This window comes from Martes martes (genome assembly GCF_963455335.1).
Source record: "Martes martes genome assembly, chromosome: 2".
Classification (NCBI taxonomy): Eukaryota; Metazoa; Chordata; class Mammalia; order Carnivora; family Mustelidae; genus Martes; species Martes martes.
Genome location: NC_137889.1, coordinates 19,417,889 through 19,441,393, shown reverse-complemented (window position 1 = coordinate 19,441,393; position 23,505 = coordinate 19,417,889). Strand labels below are relative to the sequence as shown.

General features: G+C 36.0%; 1 protein-coding gene across 1 annotated transcript in view; it reads left to right on the top strand.

Annotated features, from left to right (window-relative positions):
- Nucleotides 1-23,505, top strand: part of LOC308338758 (rho GTPase-activating protein 7) — a 414,690-nt gene that overhangs the window by 202,252 nt on the left and 188,933 nt on the right. The window contains exon 5 of the mRNA XM_080797021.1: nucleotides 10,430-10,463. Coding sequence (XP_080653147.1) covers nucleotides 10,430-10,463 — 34 coding nt within the window. The remainder of the gene's footprint in view (nucleotides 1-10,429; nucleotides 10,464-23,505) is intronic.

Sequence of the window (23,505 nt, the reverse complement as noted above, 5' to 3'; positions counted from 1 at the left end):
ACATGGAATACCCTTCCATTTCTTTGTGTCATCTTCAATTTCTTTCATCAGTGTTTTATAGTTTTCAGAGTACAGGTCTTTCATCTCCTTTGTTAAGTTTATTCCTAGGGATTTTATTGTTTTTGGTACAATGTAAATGGGACTGTTTTCTTAATTTCTCTTTCTGCTACTTCATTATTAGTGTATGTTTGCCTCTATACTTTTATGCAGTCTATTAAACAATATTATATATAATATATATCAATATACAATATTGATATATGTATATATAGCCAATCTATAATATGCATATCCAATCTATTAACAAATATTATACTACACATACACATACACATATACAGATATTATATATCTGTATCTCTAATAGTTTCTGAATCATGTATGGAATTCATTTTAGTTCAGGGAAGTTTAGTAAGTGATAAATCCATTAAGAGTTCTGTTTAAATGCGAGTGATGGCCCCAGATATCTCCTAGAGCTCGGCATCACTGAAAGGTCCCATAAGTGCAGAAGACAAATATTCTATATTCTATATATATTCTATATTTTAATATATTCTAATATATTTCTAATATATTCTATATATGTATATCACACATATAATATATTCTAATATAATTCTAATATATTCTATATTTTCTGATACAGGTATAATATCTACAAATGCCCTTAGGCCCTGCTGCTCCAGGTTGCAGAACTGGGAGCCTGTTCCTCAGTGTAGGGACCCAAGAAGAATAGTGTCACTTGTTGACACCTAAGGGGGCCAAGAATAGACCTATTTAGTAACAGCTGGTGACAGGCTCCAAATTAAGGATGAGGGCTGAGGATGATAGCTTCCAAACTGGGCTTTATAAAACTTAAAGGAAGTGGCTGACCAAAAAATTTTTTTTAAAAAAGGAGAACAATTTCTTTCAAAATAACAGAAAAAATAATTATAAATAGTTCAAAATAAAATAGGAATGAACACGAGAAAACAAGTTAATCTGACAGAAGGAAATGAAGGAAGCAGAGACAGACAACCTATGCTTCTTTGCATTGTTTCATAATAAATATGTAGCTACTTTTTTATATCATAATAACAAACCCAGCAATAGGAATACTTAGCACTTAGCGAGCACTTGGGCAAGTACTATGATAATCCTCTTCTGTGCAGGATGTCATTGAATCATCACAAATAGCCCTGAGATGTAGACATTATTTCTACCCTCTTTTTAGAGGGGAGTAAACTGAGCTCGGAGAGTTCTAGAAACTTATCCAAAGTCGCAGAGAAAATCGGTGGCAGCAGGGAACCCAGTGCTTGTTCAGATGTTACCTCTGATTTTCTATTTTAGTTTTCAGTCCTGAATTTATAATTTTTTATTTTTACAGGCTATCTTTTTATTTCATTTAGTGTCACCACAGCCTATAGTAAAGAACTGTGCATACAGTGGATACTTGACTCTATTAACTGAGTGGCTAGAACAAAGCAGAAGAGGATGAGAATCTCAGAGCACATGACTAATAGCATTCCAGGAAGGGGGTGGGGAAAAGGTCATCATTAAAGCATTTTAAGGAAAACAGTGGTATAGTAATAAATTTTAGCAGGACCAATTGCCTTTGTAGTGCCCGTCAGATACAAAGAGAAGGAAGGTTGCACCAGCGAAAAACTGTGACTCAGGCTAGAAAAATGAGGACATGAACAAAATGAAAAATCCATTATGAGGGATACCAGGTAGAGTAAAGGGCACGCGTTTAACACTGAGGAACAGATGAATTGCTGGTTAACATTGTCCACCAAGAAAAATAAACAGCCATTCTGAGTCAGTTGCTCCCTGAATAAGTCACCTGTCTTGAATATCATCTTTACTGAAAATAAGTTTATGTCTGTGGTGCTCCTTAACTGTGAACTTTCATTAATCAAACTTAAAAACAAAACAAAACAAAACACCAAAGCTTCCTTGAATAATCGGTATTTCTAAATGGCTACCATGTGCAAATCACTGTACCAAAAGTAAAAGAATACCTTTGAAGAACTCACAAATTGATTTTTTAAAAAGTTGCAAATATCTGAGAAGGAAGAAATAATGCAATTGCTCTAGTGAAATTTATAAACATATTCAGGTATTTTATCAGTAATTCTTTTTCCAGAATTACCAAGGTTGAGCATAAAATCAGATGTTTTAGAATATATAACTTAGAAATTCACAAAAATAGAGCAACTTACAGCAAGAGTCACAAAGTAGGATTAATAAAATATCAAAATTATGTAAAATCATGTAAAAGGTAAAATGATTATACCAAAATGGTTATACAAATGTAATGATTACTTCAAATAAACTTCGCATTTAATACTGAATTACAATTGGGGAGGGAGACATGACTTGTTAAATTTTGAAAAAAAATTTATAACATGAAAATGTATCTAAAGGATATTGAGTTCTGTCATGAATAATATCTTAATCAGTGGTTTATTGGAAATACAGAAGCGTTGAAATTAAGAACTTCTGTAAATGCTGGGAAAAGTTAGTCAGTGTGACCAAGCCATGGGTTTTTCTGTTTACCTGCCCTGCTAAAGAAATTACTTTCTTTTCAATTTCTTTTCTTTCAATTTAGAATAATAAGTGGCTTTTCTCTTAAACCATGTTTCCAAATATAAATGACCTATGCAAGAGTTTTGTCATGAGGTGGACAGACTTAAAATCAGTATTTAGCTATGATGTGAGCGTGGAATGACACTATTGTTGAAGAGTCACCAGCTTTAAATACAGGAAATGCCAGTATTTTTTTTAAAAGAAAAAAATGTTTTTAAAGGTTAGAAGCCCACAGGTACCTGGGTGGCTCAGTCATTTGAGCATCCAACTCTTGATTTCGGCTCAGGTCATGATCTCAGGGTGGTGGGATTCGTCAGATAGCATCCCAAATAGGGCCCCACTTCAAGCCTGGAGACAAGCCTTTGGGGCTCCATGCTCAGCAGGAAGTCTGCTTGAGATTCTCTCTCCTTCTCCCTTTGCCCCTCACTCCCCTGCTCACTTGCTCTCTCCTTCTCTCAAATAAATAAATCTTTTAAAAAAATAGAAAATAAAAAAATAAAGGTTAGAATTCCAACTTACGTTTTTTATCCAGAGAGGGTCATCCCACCTCTGCTCAAAGGATTAATAAGCCACCAGAACATCCCTTAAGAATCAACTTTGTGTTTGCTCAGACACTCACACAACTATTTTAAGCCAAGGCCCCAAGTTTCTATACCATAGAAGATAGATGAAGCCATGGTTTCAGTCTATATATAAACAGTTGTTATAGTCAATGATGTTGGCAAAAAAAAAACAAAAAAAAAAAACCCTCAATATGGCTGACAACTTTCATTAAATAAGACATGTCAAATTTTTTTTGGAAATAAGGATACACAATTACACTATTATGCATGCATTTATTTCACTTTGGTCATATATGTGTACTCTGAAGACAGTCCTCAAACTAGGACATTGTCTCTCCCACTGTAACTAAATTTCCTTTATCTTCCATTGAATGATTCAGAAACTAAGTTTATCTGAAATTATGAATGCAAGGGGGTAAACCCTTGGTGACCTTCGACTTCACCAGTCTTATGAATAAAGGTATAGTAGACTGTGCTTTAAGACCCAGATTCTACTCTAATCCCCAATTGGCCAATTTAGGGTCCGTAACATCGGGTAAATCATTAATCTCCTTCAGTCTCAATGTCCTTATAGGCAAAATGACAGCAAAAGAACTAGATCCATGTTACCTAACATAGGGACCCATAGACAACATCAGCTGATACATGGATAAATATTTTAAATTTTAATAGTTATTTATTTTCATGTGTGTTACGAATAATATAACCAAAATTTCAAACCCGTAAATTCATGTATTTTGTTTTTATTATTTAGAACAAGTAAAAAAAAGGATATTTATTTAAATTTAATACTTAAATTTTATTAAATAAATAATTTATAAGATACATGTATGTAGTTAAGACTGAAAAGGTGGTATTCAGAGTATTTTGGAAAACACAACTAAATGATATCTAAGTCCTCTCCACCGTGAAGAGCCTATATTTTTAATAAAAGAATGATGACTATCAAAACTAGAGAAATACTTTGTAAACCAAAACAGATGATATCAGATTACCCATTAGATGCAGCTTTTCAATGAACTTCTTTGTTCAAGTGGGATCAAATAGAAATCATGGACTAGTTAACAATATCACAGACTGGACTGAATTCAAAAGAGTCTTTAAATAAAGAGATGCAAACAAACTCATTTTTCAATGTACCTTCTTTTCTTTTATGTAGTCTTTCATGTCTTCCCTAAAATGTGAATCTCCAAACTCTTTCTGTTGCTCATTGTGCCCACAATGGGCTCTTGTGCCCTCATCTGAGACAGCGGCTGTTCCATCACTGGGGAATGTTTTCCTGCAATTTCTAAGGACACAATTACCCATTTTGAAATTTGTCTGTAAAATATTTTGTGGAAACAACAGTGAGTGTTTTTAAGGGAAAGGAATAAATTGCTTTGCCATTGATTCTTGCCGTTTTTTAAAAAGCAAATGAAAAGAATTCCTATAGAACAAAGCAGAATATCTGAGACATTTCTGTGTGAACATGTCTAATAAAATATGCAAAACAAGCGCTGCCTATATAGAGAGAAAATGCGAAATAAATGGTAGTACTTTGTTGTTTACTGTAGGACCCCCCCCCAAAAAAATCCCTTCCTAGAACATGAGTAGGATCTTTCAGTCCATCCTAGCTTCCCATTGATTGAAGGATTGGCTTTCAAAAAGCCTTCTTAATGGTAGTATTCTATGGTTCTGATTCCAAAGAACTAAGAGAGAAAATAATTTATATTAGTGAGGGATGTGGCTTATTAATTAAAATAGCACATTTAAGAGGAAAAATCATACTCCATTTCCAACTAAAATCATCAGGAAGAAATTAGATAACAAATTTTCATTCACAAAATTGAATTCACAAAATGAATTCAGATATAACATCTATTACTTATGTGACTATTAGCAGCTTCTGTGTAGTTGGTGTAAGTTCCTAAAAGGTGTCCAGCTGAGGTCCCTCTTGAAAGTGCAGAAAGTCATTCTAGCAGCAGACCAAAAGAATCAACATTTGTCTACAACATTTCCGGAAGGCATGTCAAAACCAGCATTTCCCCTAACCATGTTTCACATCAAAAACATAAACAGACACACACACAGACTAAGCTCCCACACACAGCTTTAAAAGACCTCATTAAGAGAAAGAGAATTATTTTCTTCCCTTTTCCTAAAAAGCTTTCTCTTTAATGGTTTTTTAAAATTCAATTACAAAACACCTTAACAGATCAACTTAAATGAAAATCTTTACTTGTAAGGAACTAGTGGAGGATCAGTACAGCCATTAAACAAATATTTAAGATTGTTATGCTATCATTTGAATATCACAAAGAAGAATAACAAGACCACGAACGATTTTCTTCTCTCATTTGGAAGTTATTAGTAGACTTCCCTTTGTTCCATTAAGAAATAAGAGAAGAAAATATGAAGTTACAGCAAACCCATATGGGCAGCAGGAAAATCCTATTTAATTGCTTTATTGCCAGAAATGTTAAATCACTTCCTGAGGATACAGTTCAAATGAAACATATGGCAACTATTAACAAAAAACCCTAATGAATTCAAAAATATGCTTTTTAAAGGAGCTTTCTCATAAGCAACAGCCATACATGTTACTTAAACTGAATATATGAATATGTGTTTGGTACTTTAATTCCACAAATGTTTGATGAACACTTACTCTGTAACAGACTGTACAGCCACCTTGCATGGACAGTTTTGTTCCAAAGGCAGGAACAGGTAAAACACTATGGAACCTCAAGACCTGAAACCCAAATCTAGCCAGGCCTCTTCTCTGAAGTCAAAGACAAAAAGAATCTTTGGACCAATGTCTCCTTCCAAAAGATTCAGGGCCCAAGAAAACAATTCCATTTCCACCTGGGTGGTCCTAATTATCAATTGTCTTCTCACTCCTTTTGATGTCACACCAATGATGGTGCTAATCATCAATTGCAATTGAACACCCACTATATGAAACTATTCTTTCATGTACCTTCTTCAACTGGATTGTGAATTCCACAAAGAAGGAACAGTTTGCCGAAGTTTTCTGTACATAGGATAACGGGAGGCATATAATTTAAGAAACAACAAATAACTTCAATTAATTGAAAATGAAGTGTCAGCATTTTAAAAAGTTACTTATAAACCTTTTCTAGAGAGACAGTTCTCCCTCGAATTCAGAGATATATCAGCTGAGAGATATGCAGCTGTTGACTGCGTGGTTTACTTTGAAAGAGCAGTTATAAAATCCTAGGTGCATGAAACTTGGACTTTCCTGTGTCCACATCGTGCAGTTGTTTCATGGAAGTGAGCCCTGGTGGCTTAAAGAAGCATACAGAACATGGTGAGGTTCCTAAGTAATAGGCATTGACTACATGGAGGCTAAAATATTTTTGCTTTGTAGCACAACTCATTGATTAATAAAAGTTTATTAAATATTTACTTATATGTACTCAGTGACATACTGTGCAATCAAATAGAACAAAATATGGAAAAGGTCTGTTGCTGGTCAACCTATGATTTGGGGCAAGACGTTCAATTTGTCTTAAATTCCTTGGCTATAAGAAGAGAGAGCTTATTACTTAGATAATTTCTAAATATCTCATACAGATATTCCTGCACAGATATTTTGTGATCTCAGTCAATATTCTATCATGGAATCTCTCCCAAATTTTCTTCTCCCTTGTTTCGAAAAGACTCTGATTAGTGTTTTGAAACTAGTGTTAGGACCTCAGAGGCCTGCATGCCAGTGGTTGTGACCTGGCTTGCATCACTGACGGCGACCTCACAAAAGTTACTTCCCTTTCCAGGACTCCATGGGTTATTCTAAGGAGTCAGTGAATTTATGCAGGCAAAGGCTTAAAACTGTACCTTGTACCTGTTCAGAACCTAGTAAGTGGTCACTATTTCCTCCTGTGTCACCTTTTTCATGGGCATCTTTTAACTGCTTATCACCAACCTTTACAATCTTGTCAGTGGAACGGTTTGGGTTTTGTTCTGTTGTTTATTTTCTTTTCACAGAAGAGAAAATTTAATTTGAAAGACCTCATCTCCAGTCAGGTAGGAAATCCAGGGGCTGAGCTTAAAATACAACACAGTATGAATTTAAGTCCTTCTCTCCCTCTCCCCACAGAGAGAAAACTCATGCAAATGGGGGTGGGGGTGTAAGGGGGTGCCAGAGGAAAAGGGAGAGAGAGAATCCTAAGCCACTTCCATGTTCAGCATGGAGTCTGTTGGGGGTTCTCAAGCTTAAGCTCACAACCCTGAGACCATGACATAAACTGAAATCAAGGGCCGGATCCTCAACCTACTGAGCCACCCAGGCGCCCAAATTTAAGATACATAAAAAGTCAACAAATACCACCAAAACTATGTGATAATTTTCCTGTAAAGGGGGAAACAGCTTTTCTATAGTGTAGAATCACAACAGTTCTTCTTGAATGAAAGGAAAAATAGATGACCCAGTATAAATGAGGGGATGCTGAGGTACCTACCTAACCCCTGTGCAATCCCTCTGATGCCCTGGTCTCTGGACATGACCCTCCACTCTGCCATTTACTCACCTAATAGTCTCCTTACAGCGCACCTTTGCCAGGGTGCAGTCAGCATTCACATTCAGAGAACAAGGAGTGAACAACTAAATGTAGATAGAAATTAAGTTAAAATATACCTCCACTATAGATTAATCTTGCCAAAATAAAACCCCCCTCTATTTTTTACCTCTAGAGAGATTTGCCTCTTATTTGAAAATTGCATCAATCTCAAATTCTTTAAGTTCTAAAAGTGAGGCTCTCAGCAGTAATCAGTATCTCATAAGGATATAGGTATCTTGATACTTGATGATCCTGGAAATGAAGATTGATGCTATTTCCTTAGGCGTATCTGCAGCTGAGGTGCATGTGAGCTTTCCCCTTCCTCGCCTTCTCCCTCTGTGTGCTTTGCACGCACATGCAACAAAATTACTTACCCATTTGAGACTACTTTTCTTACCCCAACTTCAGGGACTTTATCCCTGAAGAGAGGGAGAGGTGTCAGTTGTAGACATCCTGTTTGGTCAGTGGTTTGGGGTAGCAGGTATCAAAGCCCAGTGGGTCAGATGGATCGAAGTCTTCTCATACAAGTTAATACCTTCATGTTCACAATATTACAAACTTGAATAACTGAGGTGAATGGGAACTAGAAGTTCAACTTCCTTAATTTATTTTATAATATCCATTGAAAGTAGAATTAGACATTTGTACTTTAAAGTCTTTTGAAAACATCTCCTCCTGAACTCCGTTTTTAAAATAATGATAGTAAGAGATGATAGTTGCTGGGAATGGAACTTCTAGACCACACCTATCAGTAAATTGACCCATTGGCCCAATACCCATAGAAACAAATAGTAACAGCATTTACCTTTTCCTGAAGACCTCAAATTCTTTATCAAGGTACCGCAGTTGGTCTTTTCAGCAACCTGAAGAAGTAGATGTGATTATTCCCATCTAATAAAGGAGGAATCTCGGGGCGCCTGGGTGGCTCAGTCGGTTAAGCGTCTGCCTTCGGCTCAGGTCATCATCCCAGGGTCCTGGAATAGAGCCCAGCATCAAGCTCCCTGCTTATTCAGGTTCTGAGTCTCACTCTGCTCCTCCCACTGCTCCTGCTCTCTCTCTCTCTCCCTCTAAAATAAATAATAAAAATGTTTAATAATAATAGTAATAATAATATAAAGGAAGAATCTGAGCCTTGGAGAAACAGGGCAGAGATCTGAAATGCCCAGAAATCCACCAGACAATTTACTTTTTCTGTCTCCCAAAACAGGACAAACAAATTGAACTATAAAAATTCTCCCCAAATTCAAAGAATATTTTTTGGTTTCATTTATTGCCAGTATCTTTTTAAGGGTAGTGTTTTCAGACAAGAAAAGAATTATATGATGATTGACAATTATTATACCTGGATCTAGTAACTTTACTGATAGTTCTCCAACTCTTGTTTTTCTTTTTATTTTTATTTTCTTTTCAGTTTTATTGAGGTATAATTGACAAAATTGTAAGATATTTAAAATTTATCATAGTGATTGGACTACATACACATTGTGAAAGGATTTCCACTTAATTACTACATTCAACGCTTCTCATGTTTATTGGGTGTTTTGTTTTGTTTTGTTTTGGTAAGAACACAAGTCCTCCTCTCTTTGCAAATTTTAATTATATAATACAGTGTCATCAATTATGGTCACGTGTTATACATTAGATCTTCAGACCTTCTTTATCCTTTTTTAAATACATTTTTTAATTGTTTTTTAAGATCTTATTTATTTATTTGACAGAGAGAGATCACAAGTCGGCAGAGAGGCAGGCAGAGAGAGAGGAGGAAGCAGGCTCTCTGCTGAGCAGAGAGCCCGATGCGGGGCTCGATCCCGGGACCCTGAGATCATGACCTGAGCCAAAGGCAGAGGCCCAACCCACTGAACCACCCAGGCACCCCCAGACCTTCTTCATCTTATAACCAAGAGTTTATATACCCTTTTACCAAGTTCTCCCTATTTCTCCAGCCCCTTGCAACTTTCCTATTCTCTGATTTTAGAAGTTTCACTTTTCTTAATTCCACATATAAATGATACCATGCACCATTTGTCTTTGTCTGTCTGGCTTATTTTACTTAGCGTAATGCTCTCAAAGCCCACGTAATTGCAAATGGCAGGATTGCCTTCTTTCTCATGCCTGAATAATATTCCATTGTATATATATCATATATGCCTTATCTATTCTTTCATTGATGGACATTTATGTTGTTATTATATCGAGGCTGTTGTGAATAATGCTGCAGTGAACATGAAAGTACAGCTATCTCTTTGATATCTTTTCATTTCCTTTGGATATTTAACCAGAAGTGTGATTGCTGGATCATACAGTAGTTCTATTTTTTTGTTTTTGTTTTTGTTTTTGTTTTGTTTTTGTTTTTTTTGAGGACTCTTCATACTGTTTTCCATAGTGGCTGTGCAGCTTACACTCCCATCATCAGTGCACAAGCATTTCCTTTTCTTCACATCCTTGCCAACACTTGTAATTTCTTATCTTTTTCCTAATGACCATTTGAACAGTTGGAAGGTAATATCTCATTGTGATTTTGATCCTAATGGTTAGTGATTTTGAGTACCTTTTCACGTATATGTTGGTCATTTGTATGTTCTTTATGGAACAATGTTAAGTTCCTTTGCCTGCTCATTTTCTTGCTGTTGGGTTCTATTTAATTTTTGCTCCATTTATGGTAGTTCATTTCATTCCTGATGATGTTGTGATATTTCTTTCTAGTAATAACATAATTCTGTGGCCTTTTTTTTTTTTCAGGCACTTCCAGGAATTTCAGACAAGGAAAAGGCTGGTAAGTTGACATTTGGTTATGTTTTCCATCCTATTGTGGAATAAGATTCCATCTTCATGTAGACATTGCATTAAATATTAGAAGTGTATAAATCTCTTCTGTCTCTAGGCAGTCTCATCAATCTCTGAGCAAATATTACAATTGAATTCCTCAAAAAGCAATTTGGTTTTCTCAGAATGTAAGAAAAAAGTGTGGTTTCTTTCTTTTTTTTTTTTTTTTAAAGATTTTATTTATTTATTTGACAGAGAGAGATCACAAGTAGGCAGAGAGGCAGGCAGAGAGAGAGGAAGGGAAGCAGGCTTCCTGCGAAAAAAGTGTGGTTTCTTAACAGAACATTACATCATATTAGAAAAAGATGTATGCTTCTTGTAGCCTTCATTGTAGCCATATCCACATTTTTTTCCCTTGAGGAAAAGAATTAGATGTTGCTTAGTGTACTGGGAAACAGCCTTTGGAAATCAATTGTCAATAATTATCAAGGTTTATTTTGTCATCTTAAGTAGCTTATATAGTAGCCAGAAAACAAGATGTACTTATTTAAAGCTGATGCTGTACTATCAAATATATAATTTTGAAACAGTATCAACAGTTATATGAGAAAATTAGAATATATTTCTATACTGTTTGCTATGATTATAGCTATTAGCAGTATCATGGGAGATGGATAAGGACTGATGAGAAACATGGAAATGTGAAAAATTAGACTTTGATTGGTGGATTCAAATGCTTAAAAAAATCTTTTAGTCTTCCTCAATACAGTTTTATGTTTTATGTCTAATAATAATGATGATAATAATCTTTTAAAAAACAGATTGAAGGGACGCCTGGGTGGCTCAGTTGGTTAAGCGGCTGCCTTCGGCTCAGGTCATGATCCCAGCGTCCTGGGATCGAGTCCCACATCGGGCTCCTTGCTCCGCAGGGAGCCTGCTTCTGACTCTGCCACTCTGTCTGCCTGTGCTCTCTCTCTCTCTGACAAATAAATAAATAAAATCTTTAAAAAAAAAAAAAATAAAAATAAAAATAAAAAACAGATTGAAGTTTTACTACCAAAATAAAGCTTATCACTTAGAAATTAAACGTTTGTGATTTTTAAGAGCTGTATTAAGTATTTATAGTCATCTAAAAGATGATCTGACTTCAATGACTCTACACTGAAGCATTAGTTTGATGATTTAACCTGGAGGATGTTCTCTTTATAGTTCAGTGATCCTACTTTCACCACTAGTTAGTTTTGACACAGAGGTTTTCATAGTTTGTATCCTTCCATGAGCTAGTTTTCTCTCATGTTTAGGCTATGTCTGATTTCTTTACTGTAATTTGTTGAAAGGTAGCCCTTCAGTACAGACAGAAAATATTGAACTGGCATCATGTGTCAGTTCAAGAAAAGAACTGTTCAGTTTAACAGGGAATGGTATTACATGGATTAGTAGCATGTAATAACTGAATTCCGGTTATAGCCCCAGTGATCAAATAGCTTAAATAGATGTGTTGTCTGTCTAGTTGGGACAAGAAGTAAATGATTAAATAACATTTGCATCACAAAGAGAAAGAAACATAGCCAAAATCATGCTTTATCTTGGGTTGTGACACTCTCTGTAATTTCCAAGAGTAGCTACAATTTAAACAAAGTATGTAACAGAGCAAAGTTGTCATCTTATTCCAGAATGTCAGCAAATTCTTTCATACCCCAAGGAGAAAATTAGGATGTGAATTCTTGGCTGGTGGGGAAGGGGAAGAAGGGATGGAAATGCCACTGCTTGAAGGAATGGATCTTTTCCTTCGCCACTTGAAATGATTTCAATATGATAGGAAGAAGACCTTCAATATTTCAAGCTTCTCATATATTTAAAAGATATGTTTATTAGAACAAAGAACTAGTTAAGAAATGTGCATGTAGTGTAACCACTGCTTTTTATCATAATCCAACTGCAAAACACAAAAACAAGAAATTGTCACTTTTCAATGATCTATTTGGGTCATTTCTATAATACTGGGGCACAAATGAAAAGAGCTCAAAAATTCCATTCACAGAGGTTCCATAGGGTGATCTGTGAAAAGTAGGATCTATCAATCGATGCAAATGACCTACCCAAGCCCCCAGATGCTTAACCCTTTGGACTAATTTGAACAGGACCTGGCTTCTGTGTATTAAAACATTAGAGTGACTGGAATGTACTCCAACATGGTTTTGATACACATTTCTTGAGAATGTACCATTAGTTTAGAAGGAAATGTAATTTTGTTTGATAATATAACCATAAGGAAGAAATTATTTTTTAAAAATCAATGAATTTATGTTTTAAGGTAAAGGCTTGTGTTTGAATATTTTATTAATAATGGTAACAGATTTGACAAAAGAGAATATGATTGATTTCAAGTTTTAAAGGACTATAGCAATCTAGGCAAACTAATTCTTATATTTCTAAAGTTTATTATGCCCTATTTAAAATACTTAAGATATTTTTAGTATTATATGCAAATGTGAATCTCTTTATTCCTCTTTATGAATCTCTCTTTTTAAGCCCTGCTAGGCAGAAGAATGACAATGAAGGCAGAGGACCTACTTAATTTTCTGGGGGTTAATTGAGCTCTTAAATAGGATTAAGCTTCATTCCCGCCCCTAAGGCCTGTCGTTTTTTTTTTTCTGTCTTGTTAAATGAATGTAGCCTATTGTTCCATATTAAGAAAGTCTATTTTTAATCTGTGTGACCTCTCATCCACGCCAACTGGAACCAATCCCACCAAGCCTTATGAAGCTCTAAAAAAAATCAGTTTGGGTACATTCCATTAATAATTCTTGAGATACAGTTGTGTGGTTGTTTCGGTGTGTGCTTTAAGTAGACATCTTCTATTCTGATCCATGTGGCCATGTAAATACATCCTGGTGCACTTAATCCCACTGCTCATCTTCTACTTTGTGATGACAAAAATCTCCACGGGGAAACATTTTGAAAGAGCCTCCCATTAGTTCATTCATTCCAGAAATATGTACTGAACAGCAGCATATTCTAGCATCTTACTAGGTTCTATCAAGGAAGCAGTTTATGAATAAGGTATATTCCTTGCCCTGAAGGAACTCAATCTCTAGTCAAGAATATTCCATTGGGCCAGCATCTTCCTTTTCCTCTTCTCAATTGAGAATTTCTTAAACTGCCTTGTTCAGAAAGTTCCCAAGAAAGTAATCAATGTATCAAAATGTACATTCTCAGGATCTGAATTAATTTGTTTTTAAAAATCGTAATTAATCATGTAAGTATGAATGTGTAATTGTATCCAACACATAATATTTTCATATGACTTTCCTTATGCCACCAGCATCTGTATGCTCCTAAAGAGTGGGCCCAATGCCTTTGGTACATTCTCTAGCACATCTGCTTCCTATCTGTGTGGCCTTGAGCAAGTTACTTAACCTCCTCATTTTCCCATTTCTAGAATATAAATAAAGAAGCTGCCATGTTGTTGTTGTAAGGCAACAATGCTTGGCACAAAATAGACCCTAAAAAATGGTAGCTGTTTTTATGATAATTGGTTGTGTTTCTAACTACCATGTGTAGAAGCCAAATAGAAGCTAGCTGTGTTACCGCTGCCTACGTATGCTCCAAGAGTTCTTAAATGCTTCCTCAGGGCATCAATTAACAGTTAAGTAGCCGTCCATGTGGAAAAAAGAGATCACTTTCTCTGTAAGCCTCTGAGTGAGTTAATTCAGACAGAAGTTATCACAGCATAGACAGAGTTGGTCATATTTTAACCTTTCATTAGAAATTCCTGTGTCTGTTAGGGTGAAATTCTCTCTTATGAACAGATAATCTTCAGTCTTCACAATTAGCCCATGAGAAATGTATATCCTATATCCTATTTTCCTATGATTACATTATCCACTGTATCCCTAGTCCCTGAGGTAATTGAATCCTGTCTTCTCAGCTCCCATCCTCCCTCCCTCACCTCCTGCATGCAATCCTGTCAACACTGCCTCCTAATCAACCTTTGTCCCTTCTCCCCACCATTGCATTAATGCGGCCCTCCACTTCCCACTGGACTTTTGCAACAGCAACCAGAACTTGTTTCCCTGCCTCAACCTGTCATTACGCCAGTCCACTCTCTACACCATCACCAGAGTGATGTTTGAAAAGCACCACCTGGCCCTATCATTTCCTGCCTTAACATTTTCTTTGTCTCCCTGCTCTCTACAGGCAAGGTGAAAGCTTCCTGCATCATACCTGGCTATTTGTAATCTGGAAGCAATATAGTTTATTATACTGGGTGTGTCCATTTTGTCACTCGGATCCATTATTTCTTCCCCGCTCTGTGCCCCGGAGGTTGACCAGTGTGGGCAGAACTAGTGGGCTGCTCACTTTTTTGTCTTTCCTATTCCACCAGTGAGGAGCCAGAGGTGACTGGGAGGAGAGGAAGGCAGGGCATGACAGTGGGACTCTGAGCTTGGGTAGTTATCCCCCATTTGTTTCCCAAGGAATCACTGCTGGTTTCTCTTAGGTGGCCCTTTCCACACAAGTTCCCAGGTGCTAAAAATCATTCCCATCTTGCCCTTCTGACTTTCCTAATCTTTGTAAATAGTTTTGTTACTAGGCGTTCCTCAGTATACCCAGTATACCATCTGTTTTCTGTTAGGAGTCTCACCAGTATACCTACCAAAATTTTCTCTTCTTTCTCTCCTTGTGTTGGTTTGCTGGTTTGTTCATCCAACTTCAGCCACCGCATACAGTCACAACCCTTTCTAACTCTGTAAATCTCTAGTTTTACCTAGATCATGCAACCACCTTTCAAAAAAAACAGATGATAGACAGAGATAGAGAAAGAGAGAAATGCCTTATTCAGGGGGAAAAAAGATATGGACTATGTTTTTCTTCATCCTAAATGAATATAATTTCATTTAATTGTATGGGAAAGAAAATATCTATATGTATGATTTAGAATATGTCCTCTATTGTATAGATGAATATAAATTAGAAAATTAGCATTGCATTTTAGTTGCCAAAATTTGACTCTGAGCTTATTTGAAAAGTAGCAATATAGAATAATATGAAATCTCTCATTCTAAAAAAAATTAAATCACAAAAGACCTTGTAGATTTTGTCAGAATTCATGGCAGCTCTGGAAAATAGACCATTATCATTAGCCAGAAAATGGCAAAATTTTTGCCCTGTATATCTTGGTAATTCTGCTTATTTTATTAGATCCAAAAATATTGTCTCCTTAATGAATTACTTCCCAGGCAGAGTTAGTCATTGATTTTTTTCCGTGCTCCTTGAAAACTCTATACATTTGTTACAGCAATCTTATTATCTTGTGTTGTTGTATGTCCTCATCTCTTGGCCATGATCTTTTCTAGATAAGGAATATTATCTTTGTGTGCCCTCTAATTAAAACAGCTAATAAGCACATAGTGAGTGTTCTATAAATACATGCTAACCAATAAATTATAATTACAAAGATGCTTTGGCTTCAATCTTAATGATTTAATGTTGATATGGTTCTAAAAATTTATTTAACTGTTCCTCCTCTCCCCCCACCCCATGACTCCTGCTACTCCCACAACTGCCAAATATTTCAGCTGTGTAATTAATTAATGGTGTTATTTGGGGACCTATCCCATACAAATGTGTAAAGGGCACCATTGAAAAAAAGATGACTTAGAATCTGACTTTGGTTACATTCCTTGGTCATCTTTCTTAGAATGTTTGTATTCCTGCCTCTAGGTTAGTTCGTTGGCCAGAAAATGTTAAAATCAAGATAATGAATAATTATAGCCTTAAACACTTGTGAAAGATAGCTTTCAGAAGCATATAACAGATTCACAGTCTCTCCAAACTTTGTGTTGAGGCTAGTAAGGCAGAACTTAGAAATCAAACACTTCTTTGTGACAAACATGTGAAGGGAAAAATCAGGGTTTTCATAATTTCATTCCAAGTTCCTTGTAAATATACTAATAACAAAACCCAGATTTGGTGCCTTTTGATATTAATTTTCTTGGCTGCCTTTGATCACTGAGAAGGGGAATACAGAGGACAACAATAACAAACAAACATACAAAAATAAACTGAAATGCAAAGATGTGCCCGATCTGATTATCTTTGCTTGATTCAGGGAATTATCCTTCCAATGTGTTCTGCTGTAAGTCATGTTTCAGTATCTACAGATATTGGGATTTAATGAAAGAATAAAAATAGAACTACTCTAGTTCAGAGTTTTCCTTCTGAGAAAGACTCTGCTATATATCATGTCTCTACTTTAGTACAGATCAGACTGGTTTTAGTACTCTCTTACTGACTGGGCTGTAAACACCCTGAAAGACAGAATTTTGTTTTGTTCAACTCAAACTCCCTATGCCTGACATTAAAGTAGTTGCTTGCTGTTTGGTAAATAAAGGAATCAATAAGATCTTTAAAAAAAAAATGGCAAATGTTTTACTCCATATGCATAATACTCCTTGAGCCAAAAGCAAAATCTTATCCTCCTATTCTAAGTGAAACACTTTCTGTGACTGCAAAGGCCCCAGCTGTTTTACAGGGTTCGGCAGGATCTGAAAATTTTCTTTATCTGGCCAGGCTGGGCTTTGGCCAACATTCCAAATTCTTTATTCCCTTTCACTCTCCAAAAATGAATTTCATTATTTTTCTACTAGTAGCTTATAAATACTCACTTGCTTCACTTTTCTTAGTATTATGATCTCTGCTTGCCTGCTTTTTTATGAGGAAGGAATTTAGGGTATGCCCACACATAACCTCTCAGTTTCTCTGAAACCTAATGTAAACTAATCCATGAAAAGTTGGCTGTGGTGGACTGGGCTGTTGAGAGGAAACACATTAGTTTTTGGGTATCAAGGAATTCATGAAAAATATAAGTAAGCTATTCTTAAATGCCAAAAATCTTGAATTCATAGGACATTTTTCAATACAGATAACTTTCTGAATCTGTTTCTAAATGTTCTGTTTGTATTTCATTTATTACCAAGTAGAAAAATAAATCTACTCTATCACCAGAACCAATCAAACATATTTCCTTTTCTCCCCAATTATATTTCAAGAGACATAGGTACATGATAATTTCTCTTTAAAGTTCCAATTTGAATGATTTCTCCTCTGCTTGGAGTGGTCTTCCCAGGTCTCCATAGCCAAAGGTGGCTATATCTTTCTATGGCATATAGTGTTACTTGTGATGTATTTCTGTTCACAAATTATCTTCCATATCTGGCTGTGAGCTCCTGAAGGCATAAACCCCCTGATTTCATCTTTGTCACCCCACACCTAGTTTTAGTATCCTTGCACAAGCAGAGGCCCAAGAAATAGTTTTGAGTCAACCCATTTATTTGACATACCCAGTAACTCCTACAGGCACTAAGTTAACCTCCATTAATCTCCATCCATAACCTTAACTCTTCACAACTGATGAGCTTAAAATTTCTTGCTCCAAAAAGTCTTGTACATATTTTGCTGCCTAACTTACCCCTTGAAAGAATGGCTATCAGGACTGTCAAGGAGTAGCTAAGAACTACCAGTCCGAGCTAGTAAAGCAGTTTTGCATTTCAGTATTTTAATTGACATTGACCTTTTATCAGTAGAAAATGAATTTGTTGTTTCTAATCTTCCCTGAATAACAGTTTACTAAAAGGTCCCTTTCCATCAGTTTTATTTTACAGAGCAATAGAAGAAGTTTCATTGAGTTTGAAAGTCATAGTTATCATTTCTAGATCCCCTCAAATATTTACCTTTATAAAGTTCACAATGCACAGTTTGCAGTTCAGTTACTTTTATTAATAATATGAATGTGTGCACAAATATATACCCACAAGATAATTGTACATTGATTCTACTTTCTTTAGAGAGGTGCATTAACTTTGGAAAAGTTCATATAACAAAGTATTACTTCAACCTGTCTGAGCATGAAATGACCTACAACTCTACTGGTATGACCCTGCTTTCCTTCTCTTATTGACCCTCCCTTGGTTTGAAGGACTTTGATTTGTTTTTCTGTGGGCAAAAGTTTGAGATCAAGATCTCTTACAGAGAGATAAACGTTTCTATTATAGAATAAAAATATGATTTTGAGATGTGGTTTATCTGAGTGGGAAATCCAAAACAGTTATTAACAACCATAACAAATTTTCTGATGCCCAAGATAAGGCTGGTGCCCATTTTGTTTTGTGAAGGCTGTGCAGAACCAGCCTGGCTATTTCAGGAGAATGGGTCATGGATTTAAGAAGGTATTTTGTCCTGATTCCTGTAACCAGGTAGAACAGATCTTATAGAATTCTTCAAGTGATTTTTAAACAAAATGACCCCCAAAGCCCTCACTTGCCCACCACAATGGGGTTTTGCTTTGGGTTTTTTAAATCTCCCAAACAGAAAATACATTCCAGTGACTCCCAACTGCTAATGTTATAAACTTCTTCTTAATATAAATTTTCAGTCAATTCTTTCCTATGGATTTAAGGAAATTGATAAATGGAGGATTATAGTACAGTTCTTTACTTGTTTAATTTACCTGCCTTTTTAAGTCTATGGTCTTCTTTGATTCATTTATCCAAACATTTTCCCTGCTGTACTCTGATCTCCTGAAAGGCAACATTTTCTCTGCATCTGTGTAGCGCCAGTCTCTTAAAAGGTTTTTGACTTAATGTTTGTTGAATGAATGGTTGAATGAATGATAATAGCAAGGGTTTACCTGTGCCTGCACTTTTCTGAGCACTTTATAGATATGAACTCAGTAAATCCTCTAGCAATCCTATAAGGTTAAGTGTTACTATTTTCCACATTATAGAGACAAAGAACCTGAGACTCAGGTTTCCTAAATTACCCAAAGTCACCTTTTGTTCAAGACAGGGCTCAAAGCAAGCAACACAGACTAGAATGCATGCTCTTAACTACTATGCTGTATGTAGTGGTTAAATGCCAAGACTCCTCAGACTGATGAACAAATTTTTCCATGATCTGACCTTGGCCTTCCTTCCCAACCTTATCTCCCATCCTCCTCTAACACATGCACCTTCCGCTGTAGTCATGGTAGCAACACTTTTAGCCTAAATTTGCTTCTGCATAACTTGACCTTTGATCCTTCTATTTCCCTTCCAGAAATTAACTCCCTCAGCTCCCAAGGTCTCACTTGGGTCTCACCTTCACCATGAAGTCTTCTGTGACAACTCCTGCTTGTATTAATTTTGTACTTTTTGAAATACTGACATTTTCGTACTTAATGATATGTGGATTGTTGTTGTCTGTTGAGTCATTTATGTGTCTCAGCATAGCTTCCAGTAGACTTAAACATCTTTTTAAAAGTCTTTTAGCATAGCGCTGTGTACCTAAAAGGGTTTATTTTAAAAAATAAACTTTGTTTTTTTTAGAATAGTTTTTAGAGTCACAGAAAAATTTAGTGGAAAGTACAGTTCACATGTATGACATTCTTTTAAGGGCAAAACTGTGGAAATGGTTAAAAGATAAGGGGCTGGGGGGTAGGAAGGCATGAATTGATGAAGCACAGAGGATTTGGGGGACAGGGAAACGATTCTGTGTGATACTATAACGGTACAGCATGTAGGCTTTTCAGATTGCCTTCTTTCACTTAGCAATATGCGTTTAAGTTTCCTCCATACCTTTTCATGACTTGATAGCTCATTTCTTTATAGCAACCGAGTAATACTTCATTATATAGATACATCTCAGTTTAAAAAGCTTATTTAGTATATTCCTAATGTAAACACTTTTTAAAAGCTCATTGATCATAAAATAAATTGCATACTCCACTTATGTTAATCGTTATCCTTTCTGCTTTAGGCAAAAGTAATTCTATTCTCTTAGCCATTGGTTTTTTGATTACTTTCCATTACTTCATTTCTTTCCTGTGGAATTTCTTCAAGTTTTCAAATGAAAAATACTACTACTAAGTATGTATTTTACAACAGCTGTAATTTATTGTGTACCTACCATGTAGTTTCTGAGAAGAGAGCTAGATGCCTCCTTACACTAAGCTACACCATACATGAATCCCTTTTCCTCGAAAGCTGATTTTTTTTCTGTCTCTTCATGCCTAATATCACCATTTCTTCCACCTCTGTTTGATGTTTGAATTAAAGTATGACCAAAATTAGTAAAACTGTAATAATTCCTATAATTTATATGATCTACATATATATTTCTGTCCTTATGACTTTGCTCCTGAAGTTTACTGACACCAAAATACACTTGTATTCTTTTTCTCCAAACCATGCTCTTCCTTTAAGGACTAACTTAAGTGCCACTTTTTCCACCAAGCCTCCTCTGATGGCTCGACTCTCCAATGAACTCTTCCTTTGAATCAGATGGGTTTCACTGCTCATCTTCTCTTCTGCACCTGAAAGGAGCAGCCTAATTCCTTGTGACCACCTATCCTAGCCCATGCCAGAGTCCATTGGACCAGAGACAGGCAGGTAGGGGTTGAATGAGGAGCATACTTGATTCAAGGGCAGAGAATACATTGGCTGACCAATGGACAGTCTCTTTCTTTCTGCCTCTGTCTCTCAACTCTCTATCTGCCCCCCCCTTTTATGTGTGTGTGTCTCTCTCTCTCAGTTTTATTTGAGCTGAAGACACAGTCATCCTACAACAGGTGCTTTGGCTAAAAGTTCACGTGGACTGTGAGGTGAAGTAACAGAGGAAACCATCCTGCAAAGAAGAACAGAATAATGGTGTAACTGGGCCAAGACAGAGAAGTGAGAGACAATGCAAACTAGAGAAAGAAATGAAAAAAATAGCTCCTTCTATCCCAGATGACTCCCTGGGTGTCAGCTCCAACACTTAGGTGGTCTCTACAGAATGCCTCTGTATCCTCATGCCTTGGTCTTTTAGTTGGACCGAATATGAGTTCCTTGCACTCAAATGATTAGACCATCCTTATCCAAATTCCCATTGCATGTACAATTAGTATCAAAAATAGTCTATTACTTAATTTTACCTGATGTCTTACATCATTCTCTGCTTCTTATATATGTGTCTTGTCCCCCAAAATATGCTATAAGCATCATTGAAAAGCCATGACAAATTTTTGTTTGCTGTTTAGTTTTACTCTGTAAGATCTGCCAAGACCTAAGTATATAATGAATATTCAATACAATTTTAATTTTTCAGTTATACTGCCTTTTTAGGCTACAGAGCTATCTTCCTACTTCATAATTACCTGCAACCCACAGAACATCTGTTCCAGCTCTTTTAGCTGCACTCATCTACATTGACACCCTCTTATCTCATATGTATGAGATTCATGGATTTTCTCTTTCCCCTTGACCAAATAAATTATCTCCTTTTTAAAACCACTCAACTTGATCCTGAACATGCCATTTGGTTTTTAATTTGCATTGTAATATGTTTGAGTCAGATGCTGCTGCCCTCTACAACTGAATATGTTCAGTAGATTAGATAATAATAGCTAACGTTGTAAAACCAAAATTAGGAAGAATAAACAAATAATCAGGGTGTGAGACGCTTGATATATTTTTTTAAATAAAGTATCTTTAAGAGAAAAAAAATCAGAATTCTACCAGACATACCTGTATTCTATGATTTACTATTTTTTAATTTAAAAAAATCACCCCCGTGGGACAAATTTTGGTGATTTTTTTTCCCCTAAGCCCTAATGGCTGTATTTCAGCTACAATGATGAAGACAGTAGCTTTTATCTATGCAAAGCAAAGATCAGCCAGGTGACCCAAAGTGGGACATGAAGCTTTTCTTTTTTTATGACTATAGTGAAGTGGGAATTAGGCTTGTTTATTATACACAGAAACTTTCATTATTTTGTAATATTTTTCAGTACCAAATTTGGGGGCCTCTTAAAAAAAGGCATCTCCATCTAACCTGTGACCCTGACACTGAGACAGTAGTCATCCTTCTGCAACTAATCAAGAACCATCCTCCCAGATGGTCCATAACAACAGAACATAAGCAGAACAGTGACCCCCTCATCCTCAGATGCAGGCAGAGCCCTGGCCTTTTTGTGCTGTGGACAAGAGGACTGTGCCATAGAGATGTTAGAAGTCTCTTTACAAATGGAGATATTCTGACACACATACAAATATCTCCAGGCATTCGCAAAGCATTCCCATCTACAATGTCAGCTCAGGTTTTTGAAAAATAACCACAGATCACAGATATCAAGACATTTTCATAAAGGAAACAAAATATAAAATTTCAACAAAGTAGGTTTAGATTACAGATAGAGGGTAAAAGGAAGCCAATAGTTCCTTTTTTTTTTTTTTTTTTTTTTTCCTGGTAGAACCTAAGTGAGCCAAGCTAACAGCACTGATCCATAGAAAGAATTCCACATCTGGAAAATCTTTGCTCCATCTGTGGTAGGTTTCCAGCCTTTTGCTCTTTCTCTTCCATTTCCCGTGACTTCGGCTTACCTCTCTTTTATTTTCTTTAGTGAAATTATTCAACCCTTAGGGCCTTTGGGGTTTTATTTTGTTTTGTTTTTAGGAGGAAGGAGAGCAAGGGAATACCTCACATTGTTTTTGTGATTCTCTAGAATTGAGCCTCATTTATATGTCTTGACGTGTCTACATAAGTGATATACACAGTAAAAAATACAAGTCTCTGATCAACTCTATGGAATTATATTTTAGAAATATGTCAGGTAGATAATGCTTTGATTTTTATTTTAATGGTTTAATATTGGTTTTAAACTTCTAATTTAAGTGTCTTACTTTGTCTCAAGTGGTAGAAGTTAGTATCATAGAACACACAGAAGTAAAGTTACATATTTGTATCATAGCCCTCATTGATATCATATTTAATATAATTCAGAAGAGATCTTTACTGTTAAATTATCATCTCACCAAATCCTCATCCAAAGCCTTAAATATATTATATGGCTTGATGTTTGGATTTTCTTTTCTCATCCATATTTTCTTTTCTTATCTGTCTTTATACGTTCTCACGGGAATTTCATCCAACTGAAGCTATGTCTTCACAGTCTCCAGCCCCTAGCCTACCAGCCAAGTCACCCTCCTCATATTCAGCTGCCCCTGAGACTCCATCACAGAAATACCCATACTCCG